The sequence below is a fragment of the Scyliorhinus canicula genome, chromosome 1 (genome assembly GCF_902713615.1).
Source record: "Scyliorhinus canicula chromosome 1, sScyCan1.1, whole genome shotgun sequence".
NCBI lineage: Eukaryota > Metazoa > Chordata > Chondrichthyes > Carcharhiniformes > Scyliorhinidae > Scyliorhinus > Scyliorhinus canicula.
In genome coordinates this window covers 123,648,633-123,661,514 of record NC_052146.1, presented here as the reverse complement: position 1 = coordinate 123,661,514, position 12,882 = coordinate 123,648,633, and the positions used below count along the sequence as shown (strand labels likewise).

The 12,882-nt window shown below is 45.8% G+C and overlaps 1 protein-coding gene across 8 annotated transcripts in view; it reads right to left on the bottom strand.

Annotated features, from left to right (window-relative positions):
* The window catches only part of LOC119967100 (fatty acid-binding protein, brain-like), a 38,619-nt gene extending 34,994 nt beyond the window's left edge, over positions 1 to 3,625 (bottom strand). For 4 of the 8 annotated variants that reach the window (XM_038799197.1, XM_038799232.1, XM_038799215.1 and 1 more), the window contains exons 1-2: positions 3,477 to 3,625; positions 2,292 to 2,464 (exon numbers count right to left, since the gene is read on the bottom strand). In XM_038799197.1, the coding sequence (XP_038655125.1) occupies positions 2,292 to 2,464; positions 3,477 to 3,546 (243 nt within the window). In that variant the 5' untranslated portion in view covers positions 3,547 to 3,625. Of the gene's footprint in view, positions 1 to 2,038; positions 2,119 to 2,291; positions 2,465 to 3,047; positions 3,203 to 3,476 lie in introns of those variants that run through there. The other 4 variants (XM_038799188.1, XM_038799178.1, XM_038799205.1 and 1 more) reach the window with 2 other exon arrangements.
* Positions 3,626 to 12,882: the final 9,257 nt, after the last annotated feature.

Genomic DNA, 12,882 nt, shown 5'->3' with positions numbered 1-12,882 from the left:
ACAGCAAAGGTCCCAGCACTGATCCCTGCGGAACACCAATCGTCACAGCCCTCCAATCAGAAAAGCACCCTTCCATTGCTACTCTCTGCCATCTATGACCTAGCCAGTTGCTCAGGTTTTCATGTGTATGGGCACAAACTGCTTCAGTATCTGAGGAGTCGCAAATGCTGCTGAACATTGTGCAATGTGCAATTATCAGCAAACATCCCCACTTCTGACCTTATATTGGAGGGGAGATCAATGAATAATCAGCTGAAGGCTGGGCCTAGGACACTAGATTTGAGGAGCTCCTGCAGTGATGCCCTGGAGCTGAGATGATTGACCTCCAACAACCACAACCATCTTCCTTCTGAGCTTCTTATGACTCCAAACAGTGGTTTGCCCGGATTCCCAAAGGGCTCCTAGATATCACGCTTGGTCAAATGCTGCCTTGATGTCAAAGGCAGTTACTCTCATTTCACCTTGAGTTCAGCTCCTTTGTTCATATTTGGATTTAGGCTGTAATGAGATCAGGGGTTGCGTGGCTCAAACTGAGGATCAGTGATCAGGTTATTGCTGTGTATTGATAGCATTGTTGATTATCGCTTCCATATCTTGCTGGTAATTGAGAGCAGACTGGTTAGGAGGTAACTGGTTGAGTTGATCTGTCCTGCTTTTTTTGGACGGGACATAGCTAGGCAATTTTCCACATTGCTGGATTGATGCCAGCATTGTAGCTGTACTGGAGCAGTGTGGCTATGGGCACAACTAGCTCTGGAGCACAAGTCTTCATTACTGTTGCTGGAATGTTGTCAGCATTTGCAGTATACAGTACCATCAGTCGTTTCTTGATATCATGTGGAGTGAATTGAATTGGCTGAAAACTGGCAGACCTCAGGAGGAGGCAGAGGTAGAATCAAATCATAGAATCTCTACAGTGTAGGAGGCCATTCGGCCCATTGAGTCTGCACCAACCCTTTGAAAGAGCACTCCACCTAGGGATCAACACTTGACACTTCTGGCCGAAGATGTATGTGAACACTTTAGTCTTGGCTTTTGCACGGATGTGCTGGGCTCACCCATCATTGAGGATGGGGCAATTTATGAAGCCTATTCCTGTTTGTTGTTTAAGTGTCCACCACCATTCACAACTGAATGTGGCAGCAGAGCTTAGATCTGATCCGTTAGCAGTGGGATCGCATGCTGCTTTCGTTGTTTGGCATGGAAGTAGGACTGTGTTATAGCTTCATGAGGTTGACACCTCATTTTTAAATATGCCTGTTATTCCTAGTATGCCTTCCTGTACTCTTCATTTAACCCAGTATCAATCCCCTGGTTCAATGGTAAAGGTAGAGTGGAGCATTTACCAGGTAATAAGGTTACAGATTGTGGTCGTATACATATTTGCTGCTACAGATGGCACACAGTGACTCATGGATGCCCAATTTTGCGATGCTAGATTTTCTATCCCATTCAGCATAGTGATAGTGCCACACAACACAATGGGGGGGGGGGGGGGGGGGGGGGGTATCCTCAGGGTGAAGATGGGACTTCATCTCCCCAAGGACTGTGCGGTGGTTTTGCCTACCAATATGATCATCAACAGATGATCATCTGCGCCAGGGGGGTTTGGGAGGTATGTTTTTCTCTCTTGTTGGATCCCTCACAACTTGCCACAGACCCAGTTAAGTAGCTATGTCCTTCAGGACTCGGCAGTTCAGTCAGGCTTGGCTAGTCTGTGGGACAGCTCCCCAATTTTGGCACAAGGCCCCTGATGCTAGTAACAAGAAGGTCGGGAGGGCTTGGTTTGCCATCGTCGTTTCCAGTGCCCGGTTCGATGCAAGGTGACCGTCCGGTTTCATTCCTTATGTAGCAGTTTAATACAACTGAGTGACTTGCTAGGCCATTTAATAGACAACCACATTGCCGTGAGTCTGGAATCACATGCAGGCCAGACCAGGTAATGATAGCAGATGAACCAGATGGGTTTTTACGACAACTAACAATGTTTTCATGGTCACTATTACTGAGACTAGCTTTTTAATTCCATATTTATTACCTGAATTTAAATTCCGCCGTGGTGGCGTTCGCCTGGGCCTCTAGTCCGGTGACATTACCATTATGCCACTGCCTTCCTCCCTAAATATGCCAAGATTACAACTTACAACTAAATATTTTACTTTCATGAACTTGATTGAACTACAGTAAGTAAAAAAAATCTCTGCAAGTGCATAATGTTCATTTTTTGACCATGAAATAGTACACGGCGACGAATGGGGAGTAAACAGCATACTCTCCACGGCAAATCTTACCTTGCAGTCTCTATTGTCGGAGGTATGCTCATTGAATGGTTTGTCAAGTTGGAAGATAATTTCTGTGTTTCTGTAGGTGCTCTTGGTTTGTAGAATAACATTATCACCATCTAACTTGATAATTGTGTTGGGTTTAGTGACATTGCCAACTTGTCGGGTTGCGAAGTCCACTCCTGAGGTCAGGAAGCAGATATATGCCAATAAATATAGCAATAATGAAACTGGTGCGAAACAGCACTGATAATCCCAAATAAACAGGTATCATAAATATGTGACAGATTGAAACTATGGGAGAAAACCATAAGCCATATGTATGTATAATTTACATAAATATAGCTATAAATAAATAATTGCTGTTAATCAGAAGCATTACATGCTCACAGATACGAGTTCAGTGTTGAGGGCTGAAGCAAGTCCTTATAAGCGCTCAGGAAAGGGAGGCCTAAACTGGAGAATCAAATATTGAGGCCGATAAACATAGCAATTATTACATAAATAAACACGTTAATGTGTACTACAATTGGCACTGGACTCAATGTACATCCTCAATGTATACCCCCTGAATAAAGCTAATACTTCAAAAACTAACCGGTATGTAGCTACTAATGATCCGACATCAGTAAAATAATCATCATTGATCAATTAGCACTAATGGCAGCAGAAATATTATTTTAAAACGCAAAATATTCACCATGCTATGCAAGTGTTACTGAAGAACGTGAATTAAAAGAATGTGTGACTGCTGACACGCATTACCGGGAATGATGGTTATTAATGTTAATGCTCGGCAACAAGAAGGCGAAAGGTCTCCTCCCCCACTGGAGGCGGCAAACGCCAGAACCGTTGGAGCCGCGCTTACTGGTGGCCGGTCGATGATAACTCCCGTGACAGAGAGTGAGAGACATGGCTTGGCTGAGGTAATTTGTCACTCATGGGTCGTTTTCTTTTACATTAGAATCGTTATTTTGGATTGCAGTTTGGGTTTTACCTTTCTGTGATGCAATATTCTTGTTTCTTTTATTTTTGTACATCTAATCTTTGTTATTCGTGGAATTCGTTTACACATGGTCTGGAGCGTCTAATCAGCTGCATTTTGACCAAACATCTAATTTATTCCAGTTTGCTTCGTTGCAATTTAGTCCTCCCCTGCCCCCGTGATCTGTTTGATTTTCTGCCGCCACTCACCCAGCTCCCTCATATAATTGTCGTAATTCTGAGTGTCGACCAGCCTCCAGTTGCCCACAAACGGATCCATGATCCCACATCAGAAAATGAGGGGCGGGATCTGCCTCCTTACTGGAATAGATTGAAAGAGGGGTGGTCCCCACCATCTACTCAATCAACCAATCATTCTTCTCAAACGCTCATGCCCACCATGCCCCATTCTACTTCCCTCACCCCTTGCTTCAACCGTCCTAACCCTTTCTTTAAGCCCTCCTCTACCCCATTCCCCTCCTTTCCAGTACCCTCCTATTCCTCCCCCAACATCTCCCCACACTTTTCCTCCTTCCCATCCCCTCGTTCCTTTCCTCTCTTCAAGAGCACAAATACAAACAGAATAGATTGAAACTGTGAAGTGCCATACAGGAAAAGGAGCAGAACTTTGCTGGAAAATAAAACCCATAAGTGATATTAATTGCCAATTACAAACCTTTCTCAAGAAGTGGTTCTTAAACCAATCCTTCCTCCAATCTTACTCACTTTAGCTTTTTTTTTCAAGGTTAAAAATGATCCTTCATTTTATTGTAATAGAAGTGTGGAAGGTTGCATTATAGATGTTGGTCTAATAGGCAGAAGATCCAAAACCTCAGGGTTTTCTGTCTAGTAGAAGATCAAATTGAAAACTGTCACGTGAATCATTTGGATCGTTTAAACTAATGAAAAGAACATGAGATTTTCTGCTAATTGAATACTTTTTGCTCATAAATATGACACATTTGAGCAACAATGCTGTTGCCACTTATAAGTAAAAGTAGGTCTTGTTTCTGGGAATTGTGTTAAAATTTATCCAGCTGATTGAATTTTATGATCCTGTTGTGGGTGGGTACAGAGGCATAAAATGTGGCGAGCCATTTATGTCCTTTGATGGACCATAAAATCCCACCGTCTTAAAATTCTGCCCTATCTTTGTTTTATGTGAAATGAGTTTAATTGTCTTAAATTAATGACTGCTCATAAAACAGAACTTGCTTTAATTTAATAATTATGTAGAATTATAATTGTAAGAGAGACCAAAAGAAACTAGTTTGAAAAACACATATCATTAATACATCAAGATTTGTCCTTCTGAGGTTAGTGCAAAATGTTCCCTGCTGTGTGAGAAATTAAATATTTCTCCTAAGATTGAACCTAATGAGGCTTAATATATTAACATGTAAATGCTCAAAAATGATGGGCAAGCAAAAGAAACATCTCTTCTTCCCTCAGGCTATATTATCTAGTATTGATACAGACAGGAAATCTGCTGAGAAATGGAGTGTAAATAACAATGGTAGTGGGTGTAACTGACTATGAATTGACATTTAAGATAACAGCCCCTCATATGGCATGTAATATAAGAATTATGCTAGATTTTACTGGATACAGTAATTTTAATTACACAGTTGTGATTGAAATGTAATTAGTATAATATATTTGATTGGAATATCTATACCAGGTATTGTCAAACTTGGGGGCACGACCCGCAGGTGGGCCGTGGGCGGGTGTCGGGAGGGTCGCGGAGCCGTCTGTCCCTGGGCTCCCAATCGCGCAAATCTGCGCACAACCAGCCGGCTTTTAATAACGCCGGCTGCAAACGGCCTTCAAAACAGCCGCTAACGTAAAAAAAAGCGGCATCACTGCGGGCTCCCGATCGCGCAAATCTGCGCACAACAGCCGGCTTTTAATAACGCCGGCTGCAAACGGCCTTCAAAACAGCCGCTAACGTTAAAAAACAGCGGCAGCACTGCGCATGCGTGCCATATCATCGGTGCACATGGGCAAAACTATGCGCATGCCGCCGGTGAACGGGCACGCATGAGCAGTGAGGCCGCTTTTTAAACGGTCACAGCTTTTTTTTTTACAAGTTCGGGGGGGGGGGGGGGTTTTATTCATTTTATTTTATTTTATTCATTTTATTTTACAAGTTCAGGGGGAGAGGGGTTTATTTGATAAAACTTTACAGGAAGAAAATGCAGAACTTTGGACAGATGGAGACTCTGTACTTTCCGACACCGGAAGGCTTCACCTTCATTCAGCAGGTTCCATTGGAAGAGCGTGTATGACGGCCAAAGGGACTCAAAACCATTTCCTCCATTTTTGTCAGCAGCAAACCAAGTAAGAGAAAATGCTGGATTGCGCAGGTCGGCTGGCGTGGGTCGCAAAGGTCGGCTGGCGTGGGTCGCAAAGGTCGGCCGGCGTGGGTCGCGAAGGTCGGCCGTGTTGGGTCCCGAAGGTTGGCCGGTTGGTAAAAATGTGTCCCCGGAAAAAAAGTTTGAAAAAATACTGATCTATACTAATGAACTATTTGGCTAGTTTAGGCTTGTTTTTGCGCCCAAAATCATTGACATGCATCTTTTATACAAAGATGGTGTGATGATGTTGCAATATTTCAGAACATAATTGAAAGCAAACTTAATGATATGTAGCTTCTCCAACAAATAGTAGAGTTAACCAATGCATTAAAATAATCTTCAATTGATCCATTTTTAAATTTAATTATATGAACTATATTAGCCTGCCAAAGCAAATGTAATTGTCTCCAGCATTATATAATAATCTAGAAATCTTTTTTTAAAAATCCAGTAATGTTCAGAATTAGCACAGTAGCACAGTGGGTAGCACTGTTGCTTCACAGCACTAGGGTCCTAGGTTTGATTCATGGCTTGGGTCACTGTCTGTGTGGAGTCTGTACGTTCTCCCCGTGTCTGCATGGGTTTCCTCCAGGGGCTCTGGTTTCCTCCCACAATGCTGTTAGGTGAATTGGACATTCTGAATTCTCCCTCAGTGTACCCAAACAGCGCCGGAATGTGACGACTTAGGGGCTTTTCACAATAACTTCATTGTAGTGTTAATGTAAGCCTACTTGTGACAATGAAGATTATTAATTATTAATCCCCTATTAACTTCATGGCTATGGACATTCAAGAGCCTACCATGAACCAAGAAAGATGTAACACACATTTTTCATTGAGGGTAGCACAGACATGCTCTAAGTAGGCAGATGATAATTTGGGAAGTTTTTTGTCAGAATATTTTGTCAAGTAATCTTCAACTCTGAATTCTATATATGGAATGTGATATATTTGTTTGCTCTGTTCACTTTCCCTCAGAGTTATGAAACATGAAGTAAAAGACTAACAGTCGAATAGCAAATTCAAGTTAATTGCCAACCAGGATACCTCTGACAATTTCCAAATCTTGCTATCCACCCCTGCCTTTTCGAAATCCCCCTACCTTTACCATCTGCCCCATGGTATAAACTGTCCTTAAATCACTCACAGAAACTCTGTCTTCGAGTCCCACCTCATGACTTGATGGCTAAAAAGAATGTGTTCATTTTCTGGAATGTAACTTTTATTTTAAAAACAGTCTGCTGATTTTTAACCACACTTGTTTGATTTTTGTAGTGATTATCTGTCCAGATTTTCCAGCACCTCCCGTGGGGGGTTTTCCACAAAGACGGTGACTCGCAATTGGTCACCAGCAGGATCTTCCAGTTCCGCCAAAGTCCATGGCTTTTTGCATGACTTGCCCGTCCTGCAGCCGGGGAACCCGCTGTACGGTCAACTTCAGCATGACCGGAAAATTTTGCCGACAGGAAGGGATGGAAAATCCCACCCTCTAATTGTATAATTTACAGAATTAAATGCAAGATCCCAAATATTTTTACTTCCACTCAATACTGATTGTATGCGGATTGGTCAGTGCTATATTGATTCATTTTTGATTCATTTCCTCCAATAAATCTTTGAAAATTCACTTCTTGGTGAAGTTTGAGTTAATTAAGGGTAGCCAGCATAGATTTGTTAAAAGCAGGTCATGCTAAAGTAATCTGTAATGGCCTGCACTGGACCTACAAGGTGGGAATTATCTTTGAGGGCTGTACACCTCTGAATCCCCGGAGGCGGACTAGGAGATGAAGCAGTTCCTCGACGACTGGCATGCCGGTTGTGGGGTAAGAAAAGAGACCAGGCCTGGAAGCACCACCAGAACTGACAGAAGTCATAGAGAGTATCATCTGCATGCAGACGGGGAATGAGTCGTGGCCACATGGATTCCTGGCGGATGTCTACAAAAAATTTGCTTCAGCACTAGCACCACACCTGCGGAAGATATTCACAAACTCGCTAGTAAGGGGCACCCTGCCACCAACCATGGCCCAAACCTCAATATCGCTGATACCCAAAAAAGACAACGACCCGACGGAGTGCAGGTCCTCCAGGCCCATCTCACTCCCTAACACGGACGCAAGGATCTTGGCGAAGGCCCTGGCATGACGGCTGGAGAGCTGCATGGCAGAGGTAGTCGCGGAGGACCAGACGGGCTTTGTCAAGGGTAAGCAGCTAACATCGAACATCAGGCACCTGCTGAACCTGATAGTGACCTCCTCTGTGGAGAGAACACCAGAAATGATCATCTCCCTGGACGCAGAAAAGACTTTCAACAGGGTCGAATGGAAGTACCTCATAGAAGTATTAGAATGGTTTGAGCCAGGCAGCATGGGAGCACAGTGGTTAGCACTGTTGCTTCACACTCCAGTGTCCCAAGTTTGATTCCCGGCTTGGCCCACCGTCTGTGCGGAGCCTGCACATTCTCCCCATGTCTGCATGGGTTTCCTCCGGGTGCTCCGGTTTCCTCCTAGAAGTCCCAAAAGACATGCTGTTGGGTGAATTGGACATTCTGAATTCTCCCTCTGTGTACCCGAACAGGCGCCGGAATGTGGCGACTAGGGGTTTTTCACGGTAACTTAATTGCAGTATTTTTTTAAAATTTAGAGTATCCAATTCATTTTTTCCAATTAAGGTGCAATTTAGCGTGGCCAATCCACCTAACTTGCACATCTTTGGGTTGTGGGGCAAAACACATGCAAACACAGGGAGAATGTGCAAACTCCACATGGACAGTGACCCTGAGCCGGTGTCTGTGTGGAGCCTACAGGCTCTCCTCATGTCTGCGTGGGTTTCCTCCGGGTGCTCCGGTTTCCTCCCAAAGATGTGCTGTTAGGTGAATTGGACATTCTGAATTCTCCCTCCCTGTACTCGAACAGACGCCGGAATGTGGCGACTAGGGGCTTTCCACGGTAACTTAATTGCAGTGTTTTTTTTAAATTTAGAGTACCCAATTCATTTTTTCCAATTAAGGGCCAATTTAGCGTGGCCAATTTAGCGTGACCACTCAACCTAACCTGCACATCTTTGGGTTGTGGGGCGAAACACACGCAAACATGGGGAGAACGTGCAAACTCCACATTAACAATGACCCTGAGCCGGGACGAACCTGGGACCTCGGCGCTGTGAGGTGGCAGTGCTAACCACTGCGCCACCATGCTGCCCGACTTTATTGTAGTGTTAATGTAAGCCTACTTGTGACAATAAAGATAATTAAAGGATTGACCTCCTGCTTGAAACTGCTATACAGTGCTTCCGTGGCCAGCGTATGTTTACCAGCTTTAGATATTTCTGGCTGCACAGAGGCACAAGACAGGGATGCCCACTGTCCCCAGTATTGTTTGTTTTGGCAATCACCCTCAGAGCGGCGAAGGGGTGGAGAGGTATCCAAAGGGGAGGACAGAGAGCATAGAGTCTCAGTCTATGCAGATGGTCTGTTCCTGTGCATCTCGAACCCTCGGACCAACACGGAAGGGATAATGCAACTCCTAAAGGATTTCTGAGCCTTCTCAGTCTACAAGCTTACCCTGAGTATGAGCGAGATCTTCCATGTGAACCCACAGAGGTGAGGAGCAGAACTGGAGGGACTGCCTTTTAAACTGGTCCAGACCAAACTCTGCTACCTGGGGATCCAAATAGCCCACGACTGGACACAGATCCATAAATGGAACCTGACAAGTCCGTGGAGGAAGTTAAAAAGGATCTGCAGAGGTGGGGCCCACTCCCACTCTCCCTCTCAGGGAGGATACAGACGATCAGCATGAATGTGCTGCCTGTGTGTGTGTGTGTGTGTGTGTCCACAGGTTCACCCCTGCAATAATGGCCGCACCTTTAAAAGGTGGATACAGGCTGCGGGGACCCTGACTGGTAGAGACATGTATACGGACGATAGAGTGGTGACCCTGGGGGAATGCATGGCGAGGTTCCAGCTTCCAAGAGGGAATGACCTGAGATACATTCAAGTCACAAAACTCCCCCCGCAAAGAAACAATGACGTACCCTCAGACACCAGGACACTCACTAGTAGTAAGACTGCTGAATGCGGGCGACCTAGGGGAGGAGAACTATTGGGACATTTACGGGCAACTGCAAGTGGAAGTGGACCAGACAAGGAAAAATGGGAGGAGGAACTAGGCATAGAGATAGGGAAGGACTCTGGTTCGCACCTAACGCAGCTAAAGGTAGTGAGAACACCTAACCAGGACTCTAATGAGCAGGTTCTTCCTGGAGGTGGAGGACAAATGCGAACTGTGCCAGGGGAGGCTCGGCCAACCACACCCACATGTTCAGGGCTTTCCCCAGACTCGTCGGGTATTGGACCTCCTTCTTTGAGGCAATGTCCAGGTTTGCGGAAGTGAGGGTGGAGCCATGCCCAAAAGTGACAGTCTTTGGGGTATCAGATTAGCTAGAATTTTTCATGGGGAAGGTGGCTGACACCTTAGTCTTTGCCTCCTTGATCACCCGCCGGAGAATCCTGCTCGGCTGGCGATCGGCAGCACCACCCAAGGCTGCAGACGGGTTGTCCAGCCTGGTGGAATTTCTCAGGCTGGAGAAAATAAAATTTGACATCCGCGGATTGGAAGAAGGCTTCCATAGGATGTGGAAGCTGATCACCAACTTGTTTCAAGACCTGATCGTAGCCAGCAACCAGTAGAGGGGCTGGGGTGGGTTGGTGGAGAGGGAGTGGGGTGGGGTGAAGGCAAACAAAAAGGAACACGAGGTACGTGCAGCAGGGGCAAAGCCGCAAGGGACCGGTCCAATGACAAGCTCAAGCCCTAATCAAATTGTATACAAATGCCTGTATATATGTGTCTTGGTCATATTGGGGAATGGAAAATCTGTATGTCGGTTAAAGAGAAATCACGGCCACAGTTGTTGTTATGAAGATGCTCACTTGTAAATAAAAGAGTTGGTTTTGCATGTTACTTTTCTGATCATATGTTTTAATTTATAATTTGTTGGATATAAAATATGAAAACTCAATAACAAAACATTTTGAAAAACAACATTTATTTAAATGCTTGCTTTGCATCCTCCCGCTGGCCCGGGGCGGGTAGCTTGCTGAGGCCACCGGCGGGGGATCAGAGTGGCGCAAAACCTGATTTTTTTTTTCCTTGCCGCTCCATTCTCTGAAGTTCGGGAATCCAGATCGCTGTAGTATTGAATGGAGAATCCCGGCCCTTATCTGAATATCTGACTCCTGTCTGGCTGATGACAGCTTGCTTGCTCTCAACGACCAGGATGAATCATGGCAATACAGTGGGTAAAATTTAACCTCTCCTGATCCTACGGCATTGTTCATGAGCTGTACCCTTGAAGACCACAGTGTCACCGGAGGCAGAAACTGATGCAAAGGGTGAGGCCGATAGCTGCATCTCAAAAAGGCATAGGGAGATTGAATGAACTCTGTGCCACCAGCCTAGTACATTTTGGCAGACATTACAATTCCCATCGAGATATAGGCATGGCTGATGTTCACTCACTGTGAAGAAACACGATCAATATCCTGGGAAGGTTGAAATGAAAATCGCTTATTGTCACAAGTAAGCTTCAAATGAAGTTACTGTGAAAAGCTTGTTGCCACATTCCGGCGCCTGTTCAGGGAGGCTGGTAAGGGGATTGAACCGTGCTGCTGGCCTGCTTTGGTCTGCTTTAAAAGCCAGCTCTTTAGCCCTGTGCTAAACCAGCCCCATAACAAAGCACAGGGAAGAAGCCCTGGACTACAAACCCTGCCTTTACCTTGTTCAAGAATCAAATTTTCACTTCAGACTGAGAGGAATACAGCTCATCATAACAAGAAGCCGTAGAACTTGTGAAATTACTGGGAGCTTATTTACAGAAGTGAATATCATGTTCAAGTGATTAATACCAGTGCCCATACTGTGCAACTACAACTCCTTAACCTTCCTTACCCTGCCGCTATGTCTTGGTGCATCTACAATATCCACAGGAGGTGGAGGCAGCCCGCTGACTGCTCAGCCATGTTGTCTGTGATGACCTTGGTGGGTGTCCTTTGGAGGGTTGAGACGTGGAGGGCCCCGGCCTGAACTCTGGGTCCTGTTGTTTGGCAGTATCGGCCTCCTTGGCCTGTGGAGCTGGAGCTGAAGTCACAGTAAGATGGGATTTGGATGGGCAGGACCAGAGGTGTGCATCAGCTGATCCTCCTATCTATGGGTGACCGACGGCCCCTGGCTGCCTCCACGAGGGGGAGGGGCAGCTGGAGTGAGCTTGAGAAACCCCACCCTCCCCCGGCATTGACACTGATGGATGCCTGCAAGTGCCTCAACCATCCGTGCAACTCCTGCAACTGTGCAGGACTGACAACTTGGATCAACGTCGCTCTGGCTGCCGCCATCCTACTAGTCTTGATCTCATTGCATTTATCTGCCAGCACTATCACTTCAGTTTGAAGGTGGACAGACTCCTCCATCAAGTCTTGCAATCTGAGGAGTGCAGCATATATCCCGTCATGATTTTCCCGACCTTCCCTTTGGAACTCCAGAAACCAGAGTTACTGAGTCCAGAGGCTCGTCATCTGACTCCAACTCAGATTCCTCGCCTGCAGCAATCCTCAAATTACTGGTACCCTTGGATGTGCCTGCCTCCACATGCTGTGGATCAGAGTGCGATGTTCTCATCAGGTTGTGACCCCTGAGGCTACTCCAGAACTAGATCCCACCAAGATGTCTGTCTCTGCGCTATTGGAAGGAGTGGGTGAGCACTGTGATGGGTCAACAATGCGTGGATTCTTTGTTCGTGCTCTTCTCGGTGCTGGAATCCAGGATCTGGCTTGTGGACCCCCTAGACAGCTTCCCTAAAGTGCCTGTGAAAGAAAGGAGAGATCATTAGTGCATTGCAGGGGTCTGTAAAACAGGAGCCATTATTCGCAATATGGTGTGTTGCAACAATGCAGGATCCTCACTTGGTTGGGTGCCACTGACCTCACCATTAGCACACATCATCGCCCGCCAGCTGTCTTCAAAGTCTAGAGTTCAACTCATCCTCCACCAATCTGGGACCTCTCCCTTTTGTTGTGTGCCAGCTTGACCTGAATGAAGACACATGGAGTGAGTGTAAGCAGGATGCCTGCAAGGCCAGATGATGAGGATGCCTGACATGAGGGATGATGAGTGGGGACATGGGTGAGATGAGGAATGACCTGCAGGGGAGATGAAGGTGTGTGCGGGAGAGTGAGTGGTGGTGTCCCTTGTGCTGGCGAGATC